This window comes from Hypoxylon fragiforme (genome assembly GCF_022984875.1).
Source record: "Hypoxylon fragiforme strain CBS 206.31 chromosome Unknown GGS25scaffold_3, whole genome shotgun sequence".
Taxonomy (NCBI): domain Eukaryota; kingdom Fungi; phylum Ascomycota; class Sordariomycetes; order Xylariales; family Hypoxylaceae; genus Hypoxylon; species Hypoxylon fragiforme.
The window spans coordinates 3712681-3737834 of record NW_026054758.1 but is presented as its reverse complement, the minus strand read 5'-3'; the positions used below and the strand labels follow the sequence as shown (position 1 = coordinate 3737834).

At 52.4% G+C, this 25154-nt stretch overlaps 8 protein-coding genes across 8 annotated transcripts; 4 read left to right on the top strand and 4 right to left on the bottom strand.

Moving 5' to 3' along the window:
* Positions 1 to 164: 164 nt before the first annotated feature.
* Positions 165 to 3291, bottom strand: GGS25DRAFT_483623 (putative C6 transcription factor). Its single transcript, XM_049260384.1, has 5 exons — positions 3217 to 3291; positions 3090 to 3160; positions 2333 to 2945; positions 618 to 2276; positions 165 to 524 (listed from the first exon to the last, which is right to left on the bottom strand). Exons 2-5 carry the CDS (start codon positions 3125 to 3127, stop codon positions 441 to 443), a joined length of 2394 nt encoding a protein of 797 aa, XP_049119442.1. The 5' UTR covers positions 3128 to 3160; positions 3217 to 3291; the 3' UTR covers positions 165 to 440.
* A 538-nt stretch (positions 3292 to 3829) lies between these two features.
* On the bottom strand, positions 3830 to 4928 carry GGS25DRAFT_530403 (uncharacterized protein; the record flags this gene model as incomplete). Its single annotated transcript, XM_049265378.1, has 2 exons — positions 3830 to 4516; positions 4624 to 4928. 2 exons carry the CDS (start codon positions 4926 to 4928, stop codon positions 3913 to 3915), a joined length of 909 nt encoding a protein of 302 aa, XP_049119441.1. The 3' UTR covers positions 3830 to 3912.
* Positions 4929 to 5949: 1021 nt separating this feature from the next.
* GGS25DRAFT_530401 (uncharacterized protein) lies at positions 5950 to 9330 on the top strand (the record flags this gene model as incomplete). Its single annotated transcript, XM_049265377.1, has 4 exons — positions 5950 to 6295; positions 6369 to 6420; positions 6477 to 6952; positions 7012 to 9330. The coding sequence occupies 4 exons, from the start codon at positions 5950 to 5952 to the stop codon at positions 8754 to 8756; spliced, it is 2619 nt and encodes an 872-aa protein (XP_049119440.1). The 3' UTR covers positions 8757 to 9330.
* On the bottom strand, positions 9134 to 13472 carry GGS25DRAFT_519980 (common central domain of tyrosinase-domain-containing protein; the record flags this gene model as incomplete). The annotated part of the gene is made up of 7 exons (XM_049263816.1): positions 9134 to 9253; positions 9319 to 9595; positions 9669 to 9974; positions 10046 to 10167; positions 10234 to 10545; positions 10616 to 10960; positions 11055 to 13472. 7 exons carry the CDS (start codon positions 13470 to 13472, stop codon positions 9134 to 9136), a joined length of 3900 nt encoding a protein of 1299 aa, XP_049119439.1.
* Positions 13473 to 15028: 1556 nt separating this feature from the next.
* GGS25DRAFT_519979 (uncharacterized protein) lies at positions 15029 to 16720 on the top strand (the record flags this gene model as incomplete). Its single annotated transcript, XM_049263815.1, has 2 exons — positions 15029 to 15445; positions 15515 to 16720. The coding sequence occupies 2 exons, from the start codon at positions 15029 to 15031 to the stop codon at positions 16718 to 16720; spliced, it is 1623 nt and encodes a 540-aa protein (XP_049119438.1).
* A 621-nt stretch (positions 16721 to 17341) lies between these two features.
* On the top strand, positions 17342 to 18751 carry GGS25DRAFT_519978 (uncharacterized protein; the record flags this gene model as incomplete). Its single annotated transcript, XM_049263814.1, has 1 exon — positions 17342 to 18751. One exon carries the CDS (start codon positions 17342 to 17344, stop codon positions 18749 to 18751), a length of 1410 nt encoding a protein of 469 aa, XP_049119437.1.
* Positions 18752 to 19539: 788 nt separating this feature from the next.
* On the bottom strand, positions 19540 to 21677 carry GGS25DRAFT_483605 (peptidase S28). Its single transcript, XM_049260383.1, has one exon. The coding sequence runs from the start codon at positions 21273 to 21275 to the stop codon at positions 19683 to 19685; it is 1593 nt and encodes a 530-aa protein (XP_049119436.1). The 5' UTR covers positions 21276 to 21677; the 3' UTR covers positions 19540 to 19682.
* A 1043-nt stretch (positions 21678 to 22720) lies between these two features.
* Positions 22721 to 25010, top strand: GGS25DRAFT_519976 (uncharacterized protein; the record flags this gene model as incomplete). The annotated part of the gene is made up of 5 exons (XM_049263813.1): positions 22721 to 22758; positions 22872 to 23015; positions 23136 to 23237; positions 23352 to 24322; positions 24538 to 25010. The coding sequence occupies 5 exons, from the start codon at positions 22721 to 22723 to the stop codon at positions 25008 to 25010; spliced, it is 1728 nt and encodes a 575-aa protein (XP_049119435.1).
* Between the last annotated feature and the right edge of the window lie 144 nt (positions 25011 to 25154).

Here is a 25154-nt window from a genome sequence, read left to right as displayed (position 1 = left end):
TTAAATGCAAAGAGGACTTCGGCGAAGGCGAAGAAGGGGTGACTGGATGCTGTTCATCAACGAGGGGTAGTCAAAGATTAATACACGAAGAGCAGGATGGCGTGCAAGGGAACATTATGGTATGCACAGGTGCGGTGAACTTGATACCAATGACTTCGGAGCACTTTAGAAGGAGTCAGGGAGACGATGCTTTATTAGGTACCTAGTATGCAGTGCTTTTCATACGGAAGGTACAGGACTCCCGTATGAGCAATTAGGATAAGGGGGGCGTCAGCTCTTCCAGGACTGCGATCTTTATCTACTTACCTAAGGTTACTATGTAATACTAAGGAGGGGCGTAATCTTCTAATATCAAAGACACCTTGTCTTAACCACCAGCTATTCTTACAGAAACTAAAGCTCCCCAGTGCTTAAGTAGATACCTAGGTACCTAAATCTGGTCAAATAATAGGCCCTTGCGAAAACTCGTCAAAAGCCCAATTAATCGGCTCGGTATCATCGAAATCAAACCGACAATCCGACATCTACCCCCAAACAAGAAGAAATAACTGTAAGCATTGCAAGATCCGAAACGACTAACCTGGGTTAGTAGGTAGGCAGGCAGGCACATTACTCACCACGAAATCCCAATCCCCAAAAGTCTGCGACGGCGTCGTCTCAGACGTGCTGTTATCGTTGTTGTTGTTATTATTATTATCATGCTCCCGCGTCTCCGCCGCCGCCACCATCTCCTCCAACAGCGGAACGCACCTCTCCTCGGCGTCCTCCGCAGCCCGCACCACGAAGCGCGTGAGCTCGTCGCCGCGCAGCCCGCGCATCCGCCCCTCGATCTGCGCCGCGATCACGCACGCGATGAAGTGCCCCTTGATGCTCGTCTCGCCCGCCTCGACGCTCTTCAGCGTCCAGCTCTTGCCCTCTGCGAGCGTGGACACGAGGTCTGCGCGCACTAAGCCCGGGCCCAGTGTCTCCTCTTCGGCGATCTGGGCGCGGATCTCGGTGGCGATGAGGAGGCTCGCTTGCAGGGTTACGATGCGGAAGAAGCCGGAGCCGCTGACGGAGAGGCGGGATAGGTCGTGGGGGGAGGTGGGGTTGGGGGTGGTGAGCTGCTGCTGCTGCGGCGAGGGGTACACCAGCCGCCATATCTTGAGCGCGGTCTCGACGGCCACTTTCCGCGAGTACGCGTACGGCGCCTCGTGCAGCGCCGGCCCCACAAACGGGACGTGCAGGGACAGGACGTAGCGGTTCACGATGAGGCTCACCACGTCCATCTCGTACTGCGAGGGCCGGGGCCCCGCCGCGCTGGACCTGTAGGCCTGGAAGCTCTGCAGCACGGGCCTGTACGCGGCCCGCAGCTCGGCGTCGAGCCGCAGCGTCTCCGCGTACGTGCCGCGCGAGCCGTGGCTGTTCAGGAACCGCGCGACGGCGAGGCGCGCGGCGAATGTCCTGCGGATCGCGAGCGCCGTCGACATCTGCGTGAACGCGCTCCTTTCTTCTTCTTCTTCTTCTTCTTCTGCTGCCCGTGGGTCCTCGAAGGACGCCGCCGGCAGCAGCAGCAGCTGCTCGTCGTCGAAGTTGCCCGGCGGCGCGGTGTCGAACATGTCGAGCGAGATGAGCGGCGGGCCGCCCGAGGTCAGGCTCGATTGCAGCGAGAGCTCGAGGACCGAGTTCCACAGCCGCCGGCGCATCTCGCTGACGAAGGTGGTGGTTTTGGGCAGGTGCGCGGGGTCGCGGTGCAGGCCCATGTGCATGGCGCGCCGCAGCAGCGAGCCGGCGGCGACCCAGACGAGGTCGGGCCCCACGTCGACGATCTCGCGGGAGAGGAGGAGCAGGATGTTGGTCTGGATGTACTGCGCGCTGAGGCGGTGCTTGAACCCCGGCTCCGAGATCCAGGTGTGCGCTTCGTAGACCCACTGGATCGCCGAGGCGCGGAGGGTGAACTTGTCGTCGTAGGTGGCGGCGCCGATGGCGAGGACGAGCTTCATCTGCACGAGGAACGCCTTGTTGGTGCTGGCGGGGGAGATCCAGTGGGCCTCGTAGTCTCGTTTGAAAGTGGGGATGTGCAGGACTCGGTAGATGGGCTCCGTGGTCCGGAGGTAGCAGTCCAGCAGCTCGTCGGCGACGTCCTTGGGGGGGAGGTGGGATACCGTTAGCGAGGGCCAGGGGGGCGCTCGCCGCGCCTTGATGATTCGGGCGAGCTCCTTGGATCGCTGCATTAGGAGGGCGGCTTTGGAGTTGTCGCGCACGTGCGGCTCGATCAGGTCGATTATGTCTCGCATCTGGGGGTTGTCAGAGAGGCTGTAACCTTCATGGAAAAAAAAGGAGAAAGACATACTAGTGAAAAGCCATTGACCCAGTGGCTCTGCCCAAATATCCGGTTCTTGTGCGTGACGCTCCGGGAGATGGCCGGAGATTGGCGGCCCTCATGATGGATGTAGAAGGTCCCGCTGATACGAGACGATATCGTCTCTATGTTATTAGAGGTGGGGCTGCATTTCCATAGCGCGGAAGTTCTGGTAGTGGAAGAAGATTGGCTAGCAGCAGCATGGCTAGACAGCTGCTCCTCGAGGCATCTGATCCGCCGTTTCAGGGCCTCGATCTCTGATGGTGAAGGCTCACTACTGTTGAGAGTTGAGGCTGCCGTGGAGCTGCTGCTGCTGACCTTCTGGATAGAAGATGGGTGGAAGGGGTTGGATGCATGGCTGAGTGTCGTGGGGGATAAAGATGTGCTGGTGTGACTGGAAGTTCCATGGATAAGGATCGGGAGCTGTGTTATTTCCTCGGCAGGGTCTAGGCCGGGTCCAGCGGTGGTTGTTGCCCGTGCCGGACGGTGAGGAGGAAGCTCCTCGTAGACGCAGTCCCCGTTGTGGTGCCTTGATCTAAGACAGTTGCTGCACGGACTCTCCCGGTTGCACCGGATCTTGCGCTTCCGGCACAGGGAACACGAACTATGTTGGGAGGATTGCACCGCTGTCAGCGCGCACACTATTATTGACTTACATGGTACCAGCGAACCGGCTAACTGACTGACTACTAGCTAAACTGAGCTCGGGGGGTTTTTAGAAACAAAGAAAAAAAAAAGAAACACATACACGGGTGGTCTTCTACGCCGACGTTCGGGGTCGGGCATAGTGATTCTTGTTCACATGTATATAATCCGGTACTTGGGGTTTTTTGGTTTAACGGGGTGTTTGGCCTCCTATGTTATTAAGATCTTACCTAATATGAAAAATTATATAAACGAACTGTTTTTAGATCTAGATCTAGATTTGTTTCGCGTAAGGTAAGAAGATTTGAAATGTGATGGATGGATGGGTTGGACGGATCAAGAGTGAAGGCTTTCAAGGGACTGAATTTGCCGAAGCCGATACCCCCGAGCCCGAAGCCGAGTCCGACGTTTTGGGGGAAAAGGGGGATGGGGGGAGGGTTTTATTTCCGAGGGAACTAGTGGCTGGTGACACTATCTCGAACTTCACGATCTCGGAACTTTTTCACCTTAATGGCTCGAATGTATAACATGCATATCAGCATCACGAGTTTCTTTCACGGTTTATGTGAGGACTCGGTTTCCTATCCCGGATGTATCTCTTGCGGTCGGCTAGCTTCCCCTTACCCAGCAAACGGAGACAAGGTACCTACTACCTACATCATAGATCATAACAGGACATCCCACTTCAAATCAAAACCGAGCGCTGCACAGGAGATTGATAATGAAGCGCTATTAATCAATTCTAAAGACTTGGATTGAGGAAGGAGGTCTTCCGGTACGCGCGACCCTAGAGGAGCTTTTTAATATAAGGCTATTGAGAATATAAGCGCACGATAAGTCTCTCTTAAAGTCTCTCAGCGTGATTAGAACGCCAGAGATGAGGTATGGATGAGTTCAGCTGGGTATCTAGCCCACTACTCCGGCCATCAATCGCCCTCCGAGTCCAACTCAGAGCCCATGTCCTCCTCCTCCTCCTCCTCCTCAAGAGGCGGGTAGAATTCCATATCCAGCATAACATCGTCATCCGCATCTCCATCCTCATCACCACGGAATAGCTTCCCCCCTTGCTTCCCCTGATCACCCGTGTGGCTCAACCCCCAGCTAAAAACCTTGGGGGAAAAATAAACTCCACTGATAAAAACCACAAGCCCATCCCTCTCATCCTCATGCACTTCCACGGCCGAGCTCCCCGTGCTGCTCGTCCAGCCACTACTCGGCGCCAGCGTCAGCACGCCCTGCGCGTCGGCCTCCAGGCCGATCTCGACGGTGGACGACTTCGCCGTCATGACCGCGACGGCGCACCGCCGCGTCGAGTACGTCTTGGTGACGATCCAGATGCCGTGCTTCGTGAAGACGTCGCGGTGCTGCTGCAACATCGCGCGCTTGTTCTCGATCATCCAGCGCACGGCGCTGCCGACGCTGCCGATCTCGCTTTTCCAGACCGGGGGCTGGGTTGCGAGGACGGCGCCGTGCGAGCTTTGGGTCGAGAAGAGCGTTGAGATGGAGGCGGAGATGGGGGCGCCTGGTATACTTGGGTTGCGCGGGTGTTAGATGAGGTTACGTGACGCGACATGACATGACATGCTTCAGGGGTCATCGACGCTGTGAGAAATGGGAGACGGGTATTCTGTACTCACGCAGCCCCAACTGTGCCTCCGACGTGGTTCGACTGGATCGAGACCGAATTCTTCGGACCCCAAGTCATCGCCTCGGGGCTTTTCGTGCCGGTTATCCCATCACCCGGCGAGGTCCATCCTTGACTGACGAGACCAGGTCCGTCGTTCAGGTCCACCAGGGTCTTCCAGTCACCATCCGTGTCAAAATAGCCACAGCTGCCGGGGAATATGTCTCGCTTTGTGACCTTCTTGTAGAGTGCCCATCCGTAGGGATGGTGTCGTAAGAGTTGCGCGTATACGCGGTCGAGACGGGATTTGTCTGACATGACGGTTCGGATAGGGGATGATGGATAGTCTAACTAGGAGGTTTGGGGTATTGGTGAGTACTTTCGTATATTTGACGTTAATGTATACCAGTCAAGTGTTTCTTTCCTCCCCCCTCCCTTTTAATCCAATACTTTCCCTCCTTTTTCATGTTTATCTTTCCTTTTTTTCTCGGCCCTCCTCGGCGGCTTCCACGGGGTTATCTCCGGCTACCCAAGGATCAATTTCTACGGCTATCACGCATAATGCAGCCAATTATATACGGTCTTGGGCATACGTGCATCAATGTCACTCATATGGTTGATATGAAATCATTCAGGGAAACACAGCGTCATATAGTATAGTACAGTAGGTCGAATGGAAGGTCACGAGTCCAATTGTCTGCTATCTCGCTTTCTCTGCCTAGCTAACCTAGGTCAGTACCTAATATGAACTATACCACCCAATTAATATTTCATGATAATTCCTCGTGATGCGATTGGCTGAAGGGTCTTGCTTCAGCCGCAAGTGTCTACACCATGAACAGTTTGTACTTGGCACTGTGTTTGACATGTTCTTATACAAGCCTACCTAGATAGGTATGGAGGTATGAGGGCATCGATTATTTAGAGTTGCGCAAACAGCATTGAAGGCACTTCCTGGTGTCGTGTTGCACTACATTCTGACTTTTGGGTATTCATTAATCACATGAATGCTCATGACCATTGAGTACTTGATCTAGGTAAGGGCTTTATTCCATTGCCGCCATATGCCAGTCGAAGTCTCTTTGGAGGGTAGGTTGGAAATAATAAGTGTGCTCAACTATGTACATAGGTACGAGGTGTCTAATCTAAGGTCTGTATACCCTACATGAAAACTCCGTGAAGAGCTCTTTGTGAATATGTGCATGGCTTGAGGCTCATCTCATCGATGCCTGGCATCGATATATATACTCCTTACTAAGTCTCCGACCCTTCTCTTCTTTTCTTGCGTTATTTTCCGATACTTCACGCACCACAACCCCCAAGCCCACTTTACCACAAAATGGCCTACAACGGTCCTACACACAGGCGCCAAGGCATCTACTGGCACGGCCACTGGACACCCATCGAGTATCCCCTTCTCAGCTCCAACTATAGCTACAAGGTTCGGGACTTCGTTGTCGAGGCTACGCTTACAGAGACCTACCAAGCTCAGACCAATGTCGAGCGTAATGTTTCGTACCTCTTTGAGATTCCCCCTGAGGCGTCAGTGACCGGGTTTTCCGCCCAGATCGGAGATACCCGTATTGAAGCGATCGTAGATGAGAAGGAGGAGGCGAATGCAAAGTATGAAGAAGCTAAAGCAGCTGGCGTCCAGGCGTGGAAGCTGGATAAGGTTCAAGAAGAAGGTAAATCGTTTTCTCCTTTTCTTTGGAATTTCTTGGCGTGTAGTTCAATATTGACTTTCGTCACTATGTCAAGTGTTCGAAATAAGCTTGGGAAACATCGCTCCTAACTCATCGATCATGACCCGGTAAGCCCAACAATCTTCATTCTTCTTTATATCGCTTACCGTATTGATCTCGTTAGTGTTACTTACGCTCACCTCATTTCGAGCGATACGATAGAGGACTCTGTTCGTCTGACCATCCCCTGTGGCCTTGCACCTCACGCGGGAAGGCCAGGACCCGCCACATACCCAACGGCCCCTACCGGCACAGCTGCGGTCACCATCACTGTTGGGATCCATGTTAATTCCACCCGAATCTTAGGTCTCAATTGTCTCTCTCACCAGGCCACTATCAACTATGGATTCTCCGACAACTCGTTCAAGAGTCTCAGCCCGGCGGAGATGAACAAGAAGTTCAAAGATTGGAAAGCGTACGTCGAGTTTAAAAGCAAAGAATTCTTAAGAGGCAACTTTGTCCTGGTGTGGGCGGTCCAGTCCATGGACGCGGGCCGTTGCGTTTTCGAGCCACTCCACCCGCCGATTGATGGACAAGCTGAAACCACAGCCTTCGCTTTGACATTGGTTTCTAACGTGATGCTAGACCCTGAAGAGCATGGTGAGTTGAATTACACATGCCATGCTGAGTTTAGTTGTACCTCTGACAGGCCACGACAGAATACATCTTCCTTGTTGATAGAAGCGGGAGCATGTCAGGATCTCGCCTGCAAATGGCCAAGGATGTCGTCGAAATGATGCTGGCCAATCTTCCCACGAAAAAGAGGTCATCGTTCAATATATACGGCTTTAACACGGCAGCGAAATCAATCCTCCCCAATGGCCGAAGCGTCGGATATGACAAGAAAAACGTTTTCGCTGCTATCAATCGGCTCAACACATGGGACGCCTGGGGAGGCACGGACATTAACTCTGCCTTGACCACCGTCTTCAACCAACGCGATGCTGCTAAGCCTCGTTGCTCTGTCGTGGTAATCACCGACGGTCTTGACTGGGGCGTCACGGCCGCTATGCAGACCATTCAGAAGCATGCCACAGCAGCTGCGGAACAGGGCAAGCTCTTGCGAGTCTTTGTCATGGGCCTGGGTGACGATGTCTCGAGAGGAATGTGCGAAGCGTTGGTGCGGAGTGGCTCAGGAGCTACAGCATATATAAGCGACTCGTGGATGCAAGACAGTGATCATTGCGAACTTAAAGCCTGGACCATGATCAACAGCATCAACCGCGCCCCTATTCGTGTTCGTTTCATCGGATGGGGGATGACCCCAGCGGAAAGCCCGCCTCAGGCAAGTGGAAAGAACATGGCCAGTCGCCCCCGACCTGATCAAAGCCAACTGGGACCGGCTGCTAAGGGCGATAATGTCCCTCCACCTGAAGCTATTCAACAGGCCCCTCTACCCGGCACAATGTTCTGGGCCGTCCGCAGCCATTGGTACGCCATCATCGACGGCACCTACAACACCCCGAAGGTCAAGATCGAGTACGAGATCCCCGGCGGCATCATCAACACAATCGAAATCCGCCACGGAGATAACAGCCCCGGGCGTCTGGTGCACAGCCTTGCCGCGCGCGCCCTGATCCAAGTGCTAGAGGACAAGGCAATCTCCATCACCAATGCGGGCCAGAAGTACGAGAACGAGGCCGAGATTGTCCGGCTAGGGAAAACTTACAGCCTGGCTAGTACGCAGACCTCCTTCGTTGCCACCATGGCGGGCGTGGGTACTCAGGCCAAGATCACCAGTAATGCTCCACCAGGCGGCCGGACCCGTCTGTCCAGCGTCCCCCAGGGTGATACTGCCTCGGATCTCAACTTCGTACACGCGCAATTTAGTGTTACCGCGCAAATGAAACTGGAAATGACAATGCGCAACCAAGTTTTCAGGGGCGAGTCGCTGTTGCCGTTGCCGCCGTCACCACCGCTGAAGATAACTCCTCTCGAGATGCCTCGCATCGGCGCGATGAGCTTATCCCTCCCCTTAAACGATGCCTCCTCCTCTGACGCCGACTCGATCGCCAGCAATGACGGCGAAGACGACCTCTCTGACCTCATCGCCGCGCAAGATGCCACCACCGGCGCCTTCGACCCCGCCGTCGTCGAGCGCATCGTCTTCCGCGGCATTGCTGGCGGGATCCCGGCCGTCGCCGCGGCTATATCTGCTCTGGAGGTCCGAGATGACGACGACGACGACGTTAAGCGCCAGGTCTGGGCTGCGATCTGCGTGATTGCGTTTTTCGAAAGAAGGCATGCGGAGGATAGCGGGGAGTGGTTTGTGGCGAATTTCAAGGCGGAGAAGTTCGTGATGACGAGTCTGCGCTTTGGGCTGGGGCTTGATGAGGGGAGGGCTGGGGAGGTTTTTGCTGAGGCGCTGGATGAGGCGGGGGGGTTTATGGTGGGGGTGGTGTGAGTGCTGGGGGAATGAATGGAATACCTAGGCATTCACTGAAATTCATGTTGGACAAAACAAAGTTTCTTGAAACAGTTTCAAATACTTGTAGATAGAGGCAGGTACGCCAAAGAGGAAAGTGCGATGCGCTGTAGCATGCTTATTAGGTACCTAACCTAGTACCTACATGTAGTATCTTCATTCCTTCAATTTTTCATCTCTTTCCAACGTTAGGTACCTACCTACCTACCTACCTAGGTAGGTATACAAATACCAGGTCTTCATGAGGCAATTCAATGTTGAACTGAAATACTTAATACTTGAACTGATTTCATTTACAAAGTACCCGCCTAGTTGCCTTCTTCTTTTCGACAGCCCGACCTTCGCACGCATGCACACTAATAATCGACCTCGGCGGGCACTCCAGTAGGGCCAAATAATAGGTAGCGACCGTGGGCATCGGACCAGAAAAAGTTCGAGGCAAAGCTCATGGAAATATCGACTGCGATATCCACAGACTGAAGCCGCATGTGAGCATGTGAACTACTTATTAAAAGTTGATGGCTGGAAAATGAGCCCTTACCTTCCCCTGACTATCCACCACTACATATGAAAGCGTCGGGAGTTTCTCGTACTCGCTCATGTTGTAGTGATACACCAATGTAGCGGGAAGCTGGCCTATTGCCTTGTTGTCTTGTGTCTGCTGCTTCGAGGATTTGGAACAGTGACTGTTCTGGAAACTACCGCCGAAGTTGAAGACGCTGCCCACGAAGTTTTTCGACCGGGAGTCGTAAAAATTCTTAGGGTCCAAGGAACCGAAAAAGATGTTGATTTGAAAGGGGTTACCTCCCAATGCATTCCTTATATTCTGTTAGCAAACCAACAAGTATGTCGCCTTGTTCGTAGGCCAAATATGCATAGGTATGTACTAACCAGTCGTACTTGACGATGATGACGATATCAATCATCTCATATTTGTTATACACATCCATCATTCGTTGCCCATAAAGAATCTTGACTCTTTCCTCGATCTTATTTAAATCACAGTGGTCTATGGTAATCGCATACTCATAGTTAAAGACTCGCCAGTCTCTCACATCGTCGGACTTGAACACGAGACCCTCGGTATTTCTATGGAATGGATGCAGCACATTGCTTTGGGATGCCTGGCTCCACTGGTCGTCGAACCACTTCTCAGGATTCAAGCACTGCCAGATTGCAGTCAGTCGATCAATATTGCTTCACCAACTCGCGTTAGCAGGCATGTCTTTGTGTGATGGTAAGTAATATAGGACGAAGCTATGGCTCACCAATGATGCAGCCAAAATATGGGATCGAACGCCGCCACGTCCACGTTGGCCATGTGGCCAGCACCCCAGAGCTTCAGATCTTCTCGCCCAGGACGACTGAACATGAATCCCCCAACCCAGTTCTGCCAAGCGTTAGCTACGGGAACGTTTTTCGAAATAGTATTTAATCTTCTTGAACTACCACATACATGGACGTTATTGTGGATCGTTTCCAGATTTATCCCATTCCGGGCTTGCGTTCCCAAATATGCAGGTCTTTTACCGTCAGAATGCCGGGTCGATGCAAAGCTGCCCCAGCTATCCAGCCGCATCTTGAGTAGCCGGAAGGTCATATCCTGCAATGTGGGGACCGATTCCCAGCCATCTGTGTTGTTCTGGTACCAGGGATGCTCATTCAGAGCCAGATTGGCTCGTAGCCAGTTCTGTCCCGCGTCCGCCCAGACATCTGGGCTGTAGCCTTCGAGAAGCCCGTATTTGGTTGTAGATAGACATTTCTCGAACTGAACTCATTATTGTGAGAACCGGAAATTGGGCCAAACAAAAGGATAGTTGAGTGGGGAAGGGACGTACCGGGACATACATATCTCGACCGTTTCTCGTGGTGCGTTGGGCGGTGATGTTATAAGGGCGCTCCAAGTCGCCCATGAGAGTCTGGGTCTGGAATTTGTACAGGGGATTGGCCTTGTTCACCAACTCGTTTTCAGACCCAAAAACCTTGACCTTGACCACAGGGAGCGTGGCCAGAATTGGGAGCCGAAGTTCATCACTTGGGGTGCCGTCATGCGAGGCAAACCGCGCAAAGTCCCAGTACGGCAGACGCCATCGCTTGGCTTCTGTCTTCCATTTATTCTTGGTTTCGTCTAGTACATTGCTGGCTTTGTCTATGAAGTCAATCATCGCTTCATATACCACTTGCTAGATAATTCGTCAGTGCCTAGGTATCTACCGAGGCGTATAACCCCTTCCAGGAATAGCACCAGCAGAAAACTTGGGCGAGAACAAGTCTTACCTCAAACAAGGCTATATAAACCCGATTCCAAGTCGGAAAGGTATAATCGTTATGGACGCTAAAGCCGGTCACTCTATTATCTTTATTCAGAGGAGCTGCACTGCCGTCCCAATCTGTCCAGGGGGCGCCGTGGATGCCAGCTAAGCGAAAATACGACCTCTCATCAGTTAATGGGCGTTGCTGAATAGTGATCAATGCTTCTACAAACAGCGTGAGCTGTATACGATTGCCTTGATGGCTTGTTTGCTCGCGATACCAGTCATCGACATCTTGGCGGATGGGAATACGGAAGCTAGGATCCATTGGAATGCCAGATATGGGGTACGTTTTCCTATCTTGTCCTTCTGGTGATTTTACCGTGGTCATATTATCTTTAGGTTTATCGTCAGGAATGGTGGCCGGGATAGTGGTTGGGATAGTATAGTTAAAATCAGTTGTGGTGACATGTGTATCGGAAACCCACCATTCTGTCTCGCGCTCAACTGTCACATTCCTCAGAGCCGATCGCGCAGCCGGACTATCTACCTTATCGGCGTCCCAAATCTCTGGGAGCTCCAGGGCTTTCCACGTAGACACACACTCTGTCGACACCAGCGTACGGATGATGTCTCGACGGTCACTGCGGTGGATCTCGTGTTCAAGTTGTGTGGGCAAAGTATCTGGCAAGTTAAAGGTGAAAATACGCTTTATGGCCCCCCCTGGTCCTACTCGATCTGGAAAGTCGTTAGGCGGGATGAGCTGCTGGATTTTGAATTCAGGGGTAATGTTGAGAACGGCAAGGTATAGGTCCTCGTTGCTGGTATTCTTAAACACGTACACAAAACGTTGGCCAGTTGCGTAACTGCCGCCACTCGCTGTGGTGGTTTCGTCGCTTGGTACTACTGATACTACGAATGGCTGTCGCATCGACGTGGATTCTGGTTTCAGTTCGAGAGTGTGCTGAAATCGAGCCAGGTGCAAAAGGGGAGCAGCTACTTCGGCAGCAAGCGCTGCCGGCTTTGAATTACCAGAAAGGTTTCCCAGCATTAGTGCTCTCACCGGGCCATCGTAACCTATCACTCGCTCAGGTCCGACTATCTTGGTTCCAGTGCGGTCGTGTCGAATCTTGAATACTGTATCGTCGTCCCTTGCATCCTCAGTTATGTCGATCTCGTTGACGATTCGGCTCTTGAGAATCTCGCGCAGTGAGCGTTGGAAATCTTTCCCGAGACTTGAATCTACGGCCACGCGGAAGATCATGTGGTTTCCTAGACACCATCGTGACGGAATAACCATTTCGCTTCTGTGCCTCTTCAGGGCCTCCTTGAACTCCCTAGTCGGTTCTGCGCTGGACTTGAATTCTTCAATATTGTTGATTGTTATAGTGAGGGCGGTGGTGGGTGAAACAGGGAAAGGGGTGAACTCAGATCCTATGCAGATTCCATGAGCCCGCCCCGCGTTGATGTGTACCCGGTCATTTTCAAGTCGGAATGAAATGGGATTTGCGTTCAGGGGCTCTGACTTCCCGAAAAAGTGGAACCGATCACGGCCAAAACATGTCGGTCTCTGAGGCTCGAGTTTTGCCTGTAGGTAATCCCGTGCCATGCGGTAGCTCACTTGGAACTTGCTGTCTTCTAGATATTCGATCAGCCCGCATGTAAAGGCACCGCCTATCTTTCCATCTTCGTGCTTGACCTCTGCGGCCTTTTGATAAGTTTCACAGGCTGTCATCAAGGTGAATGCCTGTGGGTTGATAGACCAGGATGTTTCAAGAACGGCATCACGAGATGCCGGTTCCAACATATCACCATCATCGCTCTCTTCGTCTTTGAGAGCCTCAAGGTCCGCGCGCGAGTTGGGAATAGAGAGGGGCCATTCGTCTGGTGTGCGGTAGCCCACAACATCTCTCTGATACCCTCGCCAGGCGCCACCGGAATAGCAACTATCAAGCGAGACCACCACTTGCACGTTCTTCCGATCCAAACGCTTCAGCCAGCGGTTCAGCTGCCAACCGCGCAAGGCAGGCTTCCCACAACAATAATCTGCCGTCATTAGCGAAGGGTCCTTGTCGCGGCCGATGGGGGACTTGGACGTGGTGTTCAGCAGCGCCCCGTGGCCCGAGAAGTGGAAGAAGAAGAGGTCGCCGGGCTGCGTCAGGGCCGCTAGGGCGTTGAACTGCCTCTTGATGTTGGCGAACGTCGGCAGCGAGTCGTCGAACGGTACGGCGTGAGTATCAGAGGGACTGAGCTTCTGCAGGGGGGACAAGAGGACAGAGATCTTGTCGAACCTGTAGGTGCGCTCGAGAAAGCCGCGAAACGCCTCGGCATCGTTGACGCATCCCTGGAGGTTTCCGAGGGATACTTGGTGGGTCTTGAGGTTCCGCAACCCGTCGCTGAAGTAATGGTCGACGCCGACTAGGAGGGCATACCGCTTTGGCATGGCCGGAAAGGGTAGGGGGGTCTCATATAGGTGCAAGACTGGTACGTGAACAAGGAGAGGCGTCAGATATATTGACGTGAACTACCTAGGCCACGACAATTAAGGAGAGATCAATTATGCACCCTTTGGCGTAGCGGTATGTTTTGGCAATTGATAGTCTCCTTCGTTTGATCCCGTTTAAGTAAAGAATAAACTCAGACGCCGCTACCCGTTAGGTGTACAAACGCTTTAGTGGCAGTTTCCATCGCGATGGAAAAGGCGGCTATTATGGATAGGAGCTGTCTGCAAATATATATTTACCAAAGGTTAGGTAGTATATAACATACCTACCTACACAGTACCCATTACATTCCCCGCTTCCTGCTCGTGGACTACATTGGATGAAGGGAGCAAGACAAATGTCGGTAGGTTAGATATGTGTAACCAAGCCCCTATTCAAGCAATTCCAAGAGTTCCAAAAAATCTCGCAATCCAGTAAAACTCGGACGAATCTGCCGCGTGTTAGTAGGTAGCCCAAACAATCCCAAGCCAATCGAGTTCTTGTCCCTATGAGAACAGCTACATGATAATCAGCCCAGCATCGGCCACCACCTACCCATAGAAGTCAAGTCAGGCATCAACACGACCACCCGCACAGAGGGTAGTGGCCAGAACTATTACTGTGTGCGACCTTACCACCGGACGACAGGAGACGTTGGGCCTACATGCAAGATAATTACCTACATCAATCTAGGCGTATATCATCGCTGTTACACGGGACCATGGGGACTACTTAGGTATGCATGTGTGTAGCACTTCAGGTAACCTACATGTAGTCTCTTAAAAATGCCTAAGTGCCTATGGATGCCCAACATAGGTATGACGACATAGCTGAGTATACTGTGAACTGTACTGTATCATGCTGGGTAGTGGTACAATACCTACTTAGGTAGCTAGGCTTTACGCTACATGGTAAATCTCAATAATTGACACAGCTTTCACACCTAGGTAGGTACCCTACCTAGGTCGGTTTGGATCTACCTTGTATAAGAGGTTCACTATCTTATGACTACAAATGGCCTGCTGGTACAAAGATAGGAACTTAGAGTTAGGTACCTTGAACAAGTGACTATTATCGTAGCCTTTCAGCGATCCATATAACGGGGACGTTAGTCATGGATACGTCATTGGTGAGAAGTCTATCCCTTATGTTGTCGCCCCTCGCACGGCCGTCACAATAACCTTTGTAAAGTCGGTAAAGCCGGTAAAGTCAGTAAACTGGTGAAAAGTCTTGACAAACTTGGTCTGAAACACTAGACAGAGGGCAGTTAGAATCATTTGACACAAGGTCCGGGCTCTGGAAAAGTTAAACCAACCTGCCAAACCACGTTGTCTGCTATGTAGTACTACCGTTTTCAGGGTTTCTAACACTTTCTTCTTATTGCACGGATATAGCATTTATAATGTTTTGGTGTTGTCAACGGTGATTTCTATAGAACATCGTTCGGGGAATATTAGCAACCAAACATCGTCGAGACATGTAACACAACAGTGTTTTCAAAGGCTACTAAACAGATATGCTATACTCGCTACGACTACCCGGCCCCGGAGGAGGCGACGCGACCACGAAGTCCCCATGGGAGAAGCCCTATGGTATGAACCACCTGGCGGAAGCATTCGTGCTGATGGGACTCGTAGTCGCGAGCCCGGCCAAGCTGCTGCGCGGCGGCTCGAAAATACTTCCGCAAATCGCAGTCGGGATCACCATATTACTCTTCGGGGCGTACTTATGGTCCTCGAGGCTTGCGGGTTATACCATGAGTTCTGACTACGGCACAGTCGTTGAATGGGAGCATGGGGAGCCGGGAAGCAGAGGTGGTGGAGGTGGGTTGAGGATAGTGGTGTTTGGTGGGGGCGATGTTGCGACGCCGAGTAAATCTTCATCGCGGCTAGGTGGTCCGAATGCTGGGTGGACTGATGTCTTGTGTCAACAGGTAAGTCTCTGGATTGAGACTCTCAGCTCCACGATAGTTGATATACAGCGCTAACGTCTTGTTGCTTAGCTAAATTGCTCTCGATATCTCTCATTCACGCCGCTTACTGGCGACGAGGGGGGCGCTATCATCTCAAACTCGCTATTCGAGGCCGCTTTATATCGTACTACATCCGTAGACAACAATACCTCGGGGATGATTGACTACTCCTGGCTAGTTGAGAATTATCCGGTTCCAACCAACCTAGACCTACTCAGCCAGGTCAAGGCCTTTCTTTCTGGGCCCCTACCTCAGCCAACCCCTCAAGAAACTCTGTGGGTGTTTAATATTGGGTTTTGGGATATATGGCACTTGGCAGCATTACCCCGAAAGCTTGCTACTCGCCTCATCGAGACCGAGGCTGAACACGTCTTCTCACAGCTGGAGCTTCTATATAGCGAAGCACGCAAGAACAACTCTGTTGCTTTCTCGAACTACTATTCTGATGCAAATATAATTGCTAAGCACGATATCGATAGAGCGCCACTGTCTCGCGCCCCTTTTCGCGTCTTCCTACCCAGACCATTCGATATATCCCTGACCCCTGGATTCGAGAACGTCCGCTTCGTACCTCCACCACCACACACCAAAGCCGAGCAGGTCCGCAATGCAGCGTTCCTGGTTAACCACTGGGACAAGGTAATGCAGGACACGCTTAGCGAGTGGGTGCGGCTTCCCGACCTGGAAGAGACTGATCAAGATGGCAACGACTTGTCGGATATTAAAGATGCCGATCTCTTACTCAGCAAGAAGAGCACGACGGGGAAAAAGGGGGTGGTGGGACGTCCTGTGCCACCTGCGCGGCGAGAGGCTATCACTTACGACGTCTCGGGCTATATAAGGGAGCTCATCGTTGAGCAGCAGCTGCGGAACGCGGATATTGTCGATCATAGCGGACTCGGGGCAATGACGAGCGCTGAGGGTTACTCGGAGGTGTGGGAGCCTTGCATCAAACGAGTCACCATAGGTAACAGCGATATTGGCAACACTACCACCACAAGCAGCACCGAACAAGGCGGTGATGATGGTAGTGAGTGGCGCGTGTGCGATGCACCTGACGAACACCTCTTCTGGACAGAGTTTACCGTTAACCGACGAACCATATTCGAAGTTGGCAGGCGCGCTGCTGAGCTGTTGAAGCGCCATGTGCAGATGGATGATGAGTGGCTTAGAAAAACGCAGCAGCCGCTGTCGTCGTTGCGTAAGGGGTCTGATGGAGCGCCACTCCGAGTTTAGACTTTGGGCATGCTGTTTGGTGGTCTTTCTTGGTGTTGCGTATTTATAGGGACGTTGTCAAGATATTTACTTCTGTGCACTTGTGTACCTACCAGTAGTTTGGATATATACTGGGTACCTAGTACGTCGTGTTGCTCAATGCATGTGCTGGTGGATTATGAGCTAGACTCACCTATCATGGTTTGAAGGTTTACCTGCGCATATATTCATCAATCATCAATGGCATTGGTCATTCGAACCTTCTCCTACCTTGCCTTATAATTATTTTTTTGTATATTGGGAAGTCGTGAGGCCTGACATAAGTGATGCAGTAACACCCCATATGTGCTTTCTCTGTCGTCAGCTCTCCAGTAGAACAGGGAGCCCCAAACCTCTCCCCATAACCATTACGGCCTCATCTGCATGCAAGATTGTAATTGAACGATAGACTCATACCTCAAGTGAGCTTGAGCATGAGAAACAAGTCAAGTACCATCGAAGCCTAGATACTACGATCACCCCAACTCAACAGCAATGAATGAAAACGGTCAATACGATGGCCAAAGCGCCTCCTATCCCACCCAGGAGGAAAATGTCACATTGTCCGGATCCGACGGCGGTTCCTAGGAGGAATCCGGCTTCATGGACGAGACCGTATTTAGCCTCGGCCCCGGCGCCCTCGACCAGTCCTCCCCGACCCCCATCGGGTGGTACGGCTCGCACAGACAGAAAACCCTCTTCGGCCCGCACTGGCTCCTCCCGAGCTTCGAGCCCTGCTTCCCCTACCGCACCATGGTCGACCTGCTAAAGCCCCTCTCCCCCGACGTCAGCCTGTACAACATCGGGCCGCCCATCCACATGACGGAGCAGAACACGATGTGGGTGTACGTCAACGACGGGCGCATCGTCTACGTGCCCCGGTGGAAGGACTTCCGCGTGCTCACCCTGCCCGCCAACGTCCCCGCCGCCCGCGAGTTCTACAACTCGGGCCGCCTCGCGCCCGGGGACACGGGCATGTGGGTCGTGTTCACGCAGGGCATGTACTGGCTGCCGCCGGAGTCGCCGCTGGACCTGGTGGCGACGCTGACGGCGAAGCAGAACGGGCTCGTGTTCGTGGACGGCTGGGGCACGCCGTACACGCACCCGCCGGGGGACAACACGGACTGCCTGATGACGTTCAGCCCCGGGACGACGTGGATGGTGCTGGAGAGCGGGTCGTACGGGAAGGGCGCGCTCAAGGTGCCGGACGCGCGGGTGCTGGTCTTCCTGTCGGGCGCGATGCAGTCGCGCGACCGCCCCCCGTTCAGGGTCTGGAATGTGCTGAGGGCTGCGGGGGCCGTCATCGACGGTGCGTACGAGGCCAATCGCAGGAATTTGCTCGAGTACGACCCCCTGTTTGGGGACGGGTACTTTGAGGTGCTGGATGAGCATGGGCATTTTGTCGAGGTGAATGTGAGTTTGGAGAGTGAGGATTACACGCTGGAGCATCATGATTACGGTGATGATGATGGTGGTGATGGTGGTGAGGGGGGTGAGGGGGGTGGTGAGGGGGGTGGGGATCAGGGTGGGGATCAGGGTGGGCTAGGGGGTCTAGGGGGTCTAGGGGATCTAAGGGGTCCGGAGAACGGGAACGGGAATGGGAATGGGGATGAGCATGGGTATGGGGATTGGGGGAATCCGACTGTTGAGAATGGTGGTGGACAGAATGGAAGGAATGAGCACGATGAGCAGAATGGATATAACGAACACAATGGATTAGATGGACACGATGGATACGATGAGCAGAATAGGCATGGCGGACTAAACGGACAGAGTGGGCTGAACGGCGGTCAAAATGGCCTCAACGGGCACAATGGATACACTGAAGCATTTGAAGAATACCTTGATCCGCAAGATCCGTATACCAGAAATCCAGGTGGAATGGCTCGCAACATACTGTACCGAGAGCGGCCGGACAGGCGGCCGTTCAGAGTCACGGTGACGTATGAGCTACGGCAGTTAGCTCGCTTCATTGGGGCGGCGGCTTATGATCCGCCGGATTTGATAGATTAGTTGGGATGGATGGAGATGACGGGGTGAGGTGGCCGTTGTGATATTTCTTACAAGCATGGATATCGTCTTCTGGGTTTAGAGAGTGATATTGATACTAGCTCAATAGGGCCAGAGTTGAGGGGTACGGTGCTGGATGCTTGTAGTTCTGATAGGTATTAACTACGTTGAATGAGAAACGAAATGGTTCTGATCAGGTTTGGAGATTTTGAAAATATTGCGAAGGAGTTTGATATTGTGATAATGCGAGCTAAATACGAAGTACGAAGTACGACGTAGAAGAAGAAAGAATGGATATCGTATAAGGATAGGGTCTAACTAGGTAGTGAGAGGAAACTCGAATTCAGGTACCTGCATAGGCTGAGCCTCATGAGGTAGGTATATAATTAAAGACCTGGCTAGGTAAGGGGCATCCCTGCAGTCGAGATAAGGCGACAAAGCCCAGGGATATGTTGGAACCCGGGAATCGGGAGTTGATGTAGCTAAGCAACAACCAAGAAACGGGACAAGAGAAGGGAGAAAGCTTGTTTTATTTTTAACAATGCTGGCGCAGTGCCAATAGATTTAAGGCAGCTCATAAGGATAAGGAGCTAGCCTAGTGGGGCTAGCAGCACCCGTTATCTGGAAGAGTCTAGGAGAGTAATGACTAGGGGGCTTGGTAAAGAACAAAGAAGACCTGTGTTCATATTCTTCGCACAACAACTTCATTGTTCTCATGCCTTACGCTTTCGTTGTGCCCCGTGTCAGAAACCTTGGATCGGGTACGATGGGCATTATCATCAGGGGCATAGTCATAGAAATAATGTGATATAAACATTACAAAGGTACTCTAAATATCCGAACTCATGCTATATCATACCCATCCTGGCTACATCATATTATGTGCGCGATATATGTAATTCTGCTCCATCCTAGTACCTAAATCACATCATAATCACTGATCATAAAACTCCTGCACCCACGTAGCCATGTTTTCAACCTGCTCGTCAGCAATAGCCTTAACGCCAGGATTGACCTTCCAGTTCGGGCCGTACAGGTCCGAGCAATGAGTGCCCTCCGGCACGACGCGAATCGGGAACTCGGGGGTGCTCTGCTGGGGGCCGCCCGGGCGGAAGATGGAGCTCAGCGTCGAGTCGCGCCACGGGTCCCACTGGCCGTTGGCCATCATGAGGCGGGTGACGTTGGTCTCGCGCCAGCCGCCCGTGTACGCGTTCACATCGGCGGCGGATTTTCCTTTGGCGATCCCGTACTCCGGCTCCGGGAACCAGAGCGGGCACTGCGAGCGCCAGTAGGCCTTGTTGACGAGGCGCGAGACGAGCGTGGGGCGGTCGCGCGGCGCGCCGTCTTGCCAGTACTCGAAGGGCTCGTTGCACAGCATCCAGTTCCACTGCCGGTTGCCGGCGTTGTCGGGCGACAGGTCGTGGTAGATCGGGTTCGACGCGTTCAGCGACTGGAAGCAGTCCGTGTTGTTGGCTCCCTCGAAGTACCCGTACCCTTCGCAGTAGCCCGGCAGCGCGACCTCCAAGAACCACTTGGCGTAGCCGTCGAGCGCCTTGGTGAGACCCACGCCCTTGGGCCCCGGCACGGCGTTGGTCGAGTTCGGCCACACGTTCTCGACGTAGTCGCAGAACTGGTAGTAGGGCGTGTACCCGAGGTTGGTGGTGGAGTAGAACTGGCCCGACTGCCACGTCCAGGGCCCGTTCTCGAGCGCGGCGGCGAAGTCGGCGTCCTGCAGGTTGCCGAGCTGGAACTTCCCCTTCAGCTTCGCCTTCTCCCGCGGGTTGCCGTGCAGGAGCACGAAGTCGATGTAGTTGATCACGGTGTTCAGGTCCGCGCTGCAGTTTCGTGGCGTCGCTTCTTGCACGGGGACGAAGTATTGCCAGAAGTCCCCGATGGCTTCGACGACGCCGCTGGTCCCGTAGTACGCCCAGAATGTGCCCGGGTCTTTGGCTGCGATCCACCCGGCTAGCGCGCCCGGGTAGGATCCTCCCGTGTAAACCCACGGCGCGTCTTTTGCGGTGCTCTTGCCCGTAGGGTCGAACGGCGCTTTGAAGTTGTTGGCGAAGTAGGTGTTATCCTTGATGGAGTTCTCGAGGGTGAGGTATGTAAGATTCGCAACGCTTAAGACATCAAAAGGCGACGATTTGCCCCAGTATCGGTGCTCCATGATTACCACGGCCGCTCCTAGTTTCTCCGCCATGAGCCCCGTCAATCTCTGGTTTGTGGTGTACGACACATTGAACCCATCCGCAGCCTGCTCTCCAGGGTTGACGAAGACAACTGGCGAGCCAGGTCCCTTCCAATACTGCGACCCGTACCAATATCTCTGCGAAAATGTGCCGAGCGCGGGATTGGAATGATCAATCAGCTGCTCAAAAGTGCCCCAACCGGCCGTGCTGCTGTCAGCTCGCATGATGCTTAACTCGTCAATTGGGCCAACTTGCATGCCGGCCTGGTTTCTCATGTACCTGGCAGAGGCACTGCCAGCCACCAGCAGGAGCTGGGCAAGGGCTGCGAAAGATTTCATCTCGACGACGGTTCCAACAACAAGCGGCCTACGAAACAAAGCGAAGCAAGCAACAAGCCCCGAGGACCACCACCCAGATACGACGAGGTAGGTCGCCCATTATTTATAACTTGCCCGCTTCTCTCCCTTGTTGGTTTAGCTACGATACGACGTTGGGTAGGGAGGAACTTGAGCTTCCCTAGTAGAAAATGATTGCCCAGGGTCGGTTTTACCTACCTACCTACTGCAGCTTATCTCCCCGACACGCCTACGCCCCAAGGTCCATCGCGTCACTTCCCTATCGTAGCGACCTTCCCCTTTCCGGCGAAGAGATGCATGCGGACAAAGCAGGGGACCTTACCTTCCTTCCACTTTGGGTTAGGGCGTGCCGGCAAATGATCGACCAACACTTCGTATATCTCGTGTTATTGGGCGCCGAACGCATTTTCATAATTTTAATTGCCCCGTAACTAGTTATTGGTTGTGCAAACTAACTAACCTTAGGTACGTAGGTAGTGTCTTGCTCAGTGTGCTGCTAATATAGGTACTAGTCGCGATATCAGCAATTTAGAGTGGCACTACTGTGGGCAGGAATCCGAGGTTTTGGCAAACATGAACAGGTTGGTTGAAGTAAGTTTCATGTAGGATTCATGACTTATCGTACCTAGGCTTAATGGAAACCTGATATACGGCGGGGGAACTGTTGCCAGGGATACCGCTCAAGTCTGGTGATCCCCCCTTCAGCCACCTGAGTCATGTGACTGTTGCCATGTCATGTGTACATAGTAGGCACGTGATACCCCTATGGGTAACCACAAGGTAGGTACATAGCTAACCTCAGTTCATATAATCATCGTATGCATCGTTTACCTTCCAGTACATGATAATTAGGTGGAGCTACAATATCTAATGTCTCAAGAAGGCATAACAGATTGATTAAGCTTTCGGCTCATACGTGATAGAGGAGGTTTCGAGCCAAAGATGAATGAACTTATGAATAGTATTGTTTTCATAGTCTTCAAAAAACATTATCCAATTGAAATTGCAAGAGTCAGTTAGCTTTGGACAAAGGTATGGTATAGAACTATGAACATTGTATTAACGCTGCTCATATACTTATATGGAAAGACGATGAGGTTGGTGATTTCTCTTTTTGGCCTTATATACATCACATAAGATCGACCTTTATCTAAGACATACTGTGAGATCCTATCGAAACTATTCGACCAACACATCGTGCCATTTCTTAACTTGAAAAGAAAACACCACATACCTGCTTTAGACAAATATCAAGAAAGACCTGATCATAATGTCTCAAAAATCAGCAAGTACCTCAAACAAACGCCCAAAAAGTTCAGATAAAACAGATTCAACGGGGACAAAAACCGGACCGAAACGCAAATATGCAAAAAGGGGTGAGAGGTACCTTGATACTTGTGTAGCTTGTATGTCACGAGCAAGCCGCCATGCAGGCCAATGCCGAAGAGACGTTGATGGGGCCGGTGTAAGTAATTCCTTCCATTCCGCTATAACCCCCCGATCCTATATCTGCATATTCTAAGCCATTTCTATTTTATCGATTTTACTTACTGACTGGCTGTTGTCGTTGTTTCTTAGTGCCGAGTTTGCAGACGCTTGGGACTTGTTTGCGTCCTCAACGGCGTACCCTTGCCGCCCCACCCAACGCCACTTCCGGGGCTGGCTATTCCACATTGCGATAACTGTCGGTTTACGGGGAAGAAATGCGACTATAAGAGACCGGTATGTATAGGTTCTCAGGGCACCCAAGTCTTGGCGGCTCTGCTTTGAATTATTACCCCTTATGTTCGTTGTAGAAGAAAATTGGTTTGCTAACCGTCGTTGAATTAATTAGTGTGATAGATGCTATGCGAACAATGTTGAATGTACTGGATCTAAATTTGGAGCCGTTGCCCGAGGTGTTCCGGGAGATGATATGTGGGGATACTATCTCAACCTGGGGAGGTATGCAATTCTCTCGTTAATAACTCGTTGGCCCCTTCCATAGTCGAGTGCCTTTGTGTACTTCTGCTGTTTAATGTCCCTTGCTCCGAGATGTCTACTGACACGTTATTATAGTGGCCCTACTGGCGTTGACGACCCAAATTATGTGCCTTGGCAGCAACCCCCTGATTACCATTTACAATATCAACGGTGGATGAGTGGTGACAAGACCATTCCGAATCTAGCTAACCCGGCTGCCCCAAATCTTCAGACAGTTATAGACAGTCTAAAAGGGCCATATCAACTTGTCGTGAACGAAGCACAAAATATTGAAAGAGACGGCGGTAATTTTAATTTGCGCGCCATTGCAGACAAGCTGCTCGTAGACATCAGCGCATCAATAATTGCAGATTCATCGCAAGCCGTTCGAGATCTGTGTTCCTATGCGCGTCGACAGGCCGTGGTGTGTTCCAGAACCAATAACTACCAGTATAGATCTGTCCCGGTTGCCCCCCCAGACAGTATCAAACCTGTCGATGTACGCTGGGTGCAGTACCTAAACCCAAGTGCCGACCTAGACAGGCAGCTTGTAGCGGAGATAAAGAACGTCTCGGTGGGTCCCATTGGCCGGCCTCCATCTCCTGGGCCCGCCAGGCCGGCGTACTTCATCCCGTGCGACACGAAGGCCGAGCAGATCCCGGTCCTCCCGAACGACAATCTCTTCTCGCCGTTCCACCCCCAGCGGGTCGACATGTCCGTCATCAGACGATTCCCGTTCCCGCTGCACCCCAACGAGATCGCCGAGTCGGCCATGTCGAGTGTCCCCCTCTCGCGGCTCTGGGCTAATGGAGCGCTTTGGACTCCCGAGCAAGGCGTGACCTGCGCGAACAACACCGTCTTGGGGATATGTGAGAAGGAAACGGTGAGAGCGTGCGAGGATAGGCGGCATTTCGAAGCGTTTCCGGTTTGCCAGGACTGCGATCTGCATGGCCGAGCACGTTCCCGGACCGATGACTTTGCCAGGGAAATCAGAGCCTATCTCTGTTCGGAATGTACATACAGCGTCGTTCCACTGCTGAACAAGTTGAAGAACCAAGGACACTTTTGTATGTTCTTTTCTCCTTTCTGTTTTCCCCTTTGAATTTTCATCCCCCTTTTCATCCCCAAGTACTTCTCCTGGGTCATTGCCTTCACCGTTGACCCTGACGAGCTATACGCTCATCCATAAGCTTTTTGGGGACTTGATGCTCGTATATTATAAATACCCCAATATATACATCTCCGATTAAATCGCAGGATTGCTAACTTGACGTTCTTGTAGTATGGGCCGATAACCCTCTATTAGGGCATAGTCTACCCACCCTCAAAGCGGATTCCATTACCGCGAACGGTCTGACGGCACGAGCCGGCGGATGGCAGGGACCGCCAAACCAGTTCACGGGGTGTGGCTGCGGCGTCAAGCTCTGGAACAGAGTGCTCTGCAACCCGCACCGCACACAGTACATCCTGGACATGAAGGGCAAAGCGGCTGAGATGAAGCTTTACTGCAAGCAGTTGTACGGAAAGTCCGTGTGTCCACTGTGCAGGATCAATCCCGGCGTCGACCAGTACCACCATATAGGCAGTGATGGGGGCGAGGGAAATCCGATCGAGGCGTGGGTTTGCTTGAACTGCCACGCTTACGCTATTGTGCCCAAGGGTAAGCAGAGCACGAATGACTGGCATGAGCTGGTTGACACCTCGCACTTGCAGTGGCCATATGGGATAGGGGAGATGCCGAAGTACGAGGATTAAGGGAGTTGACCAATTTCATATTGTCAATTATAAACCGAAGAGGTAGGCATGTATGTCTAAACCACAAGTTTTGTGGTTGCTAGAAACGGCCATTTTCCTCGAGTATATAGGGGCAGGTAATGCAGAAGCTCACGTAGCACTGAA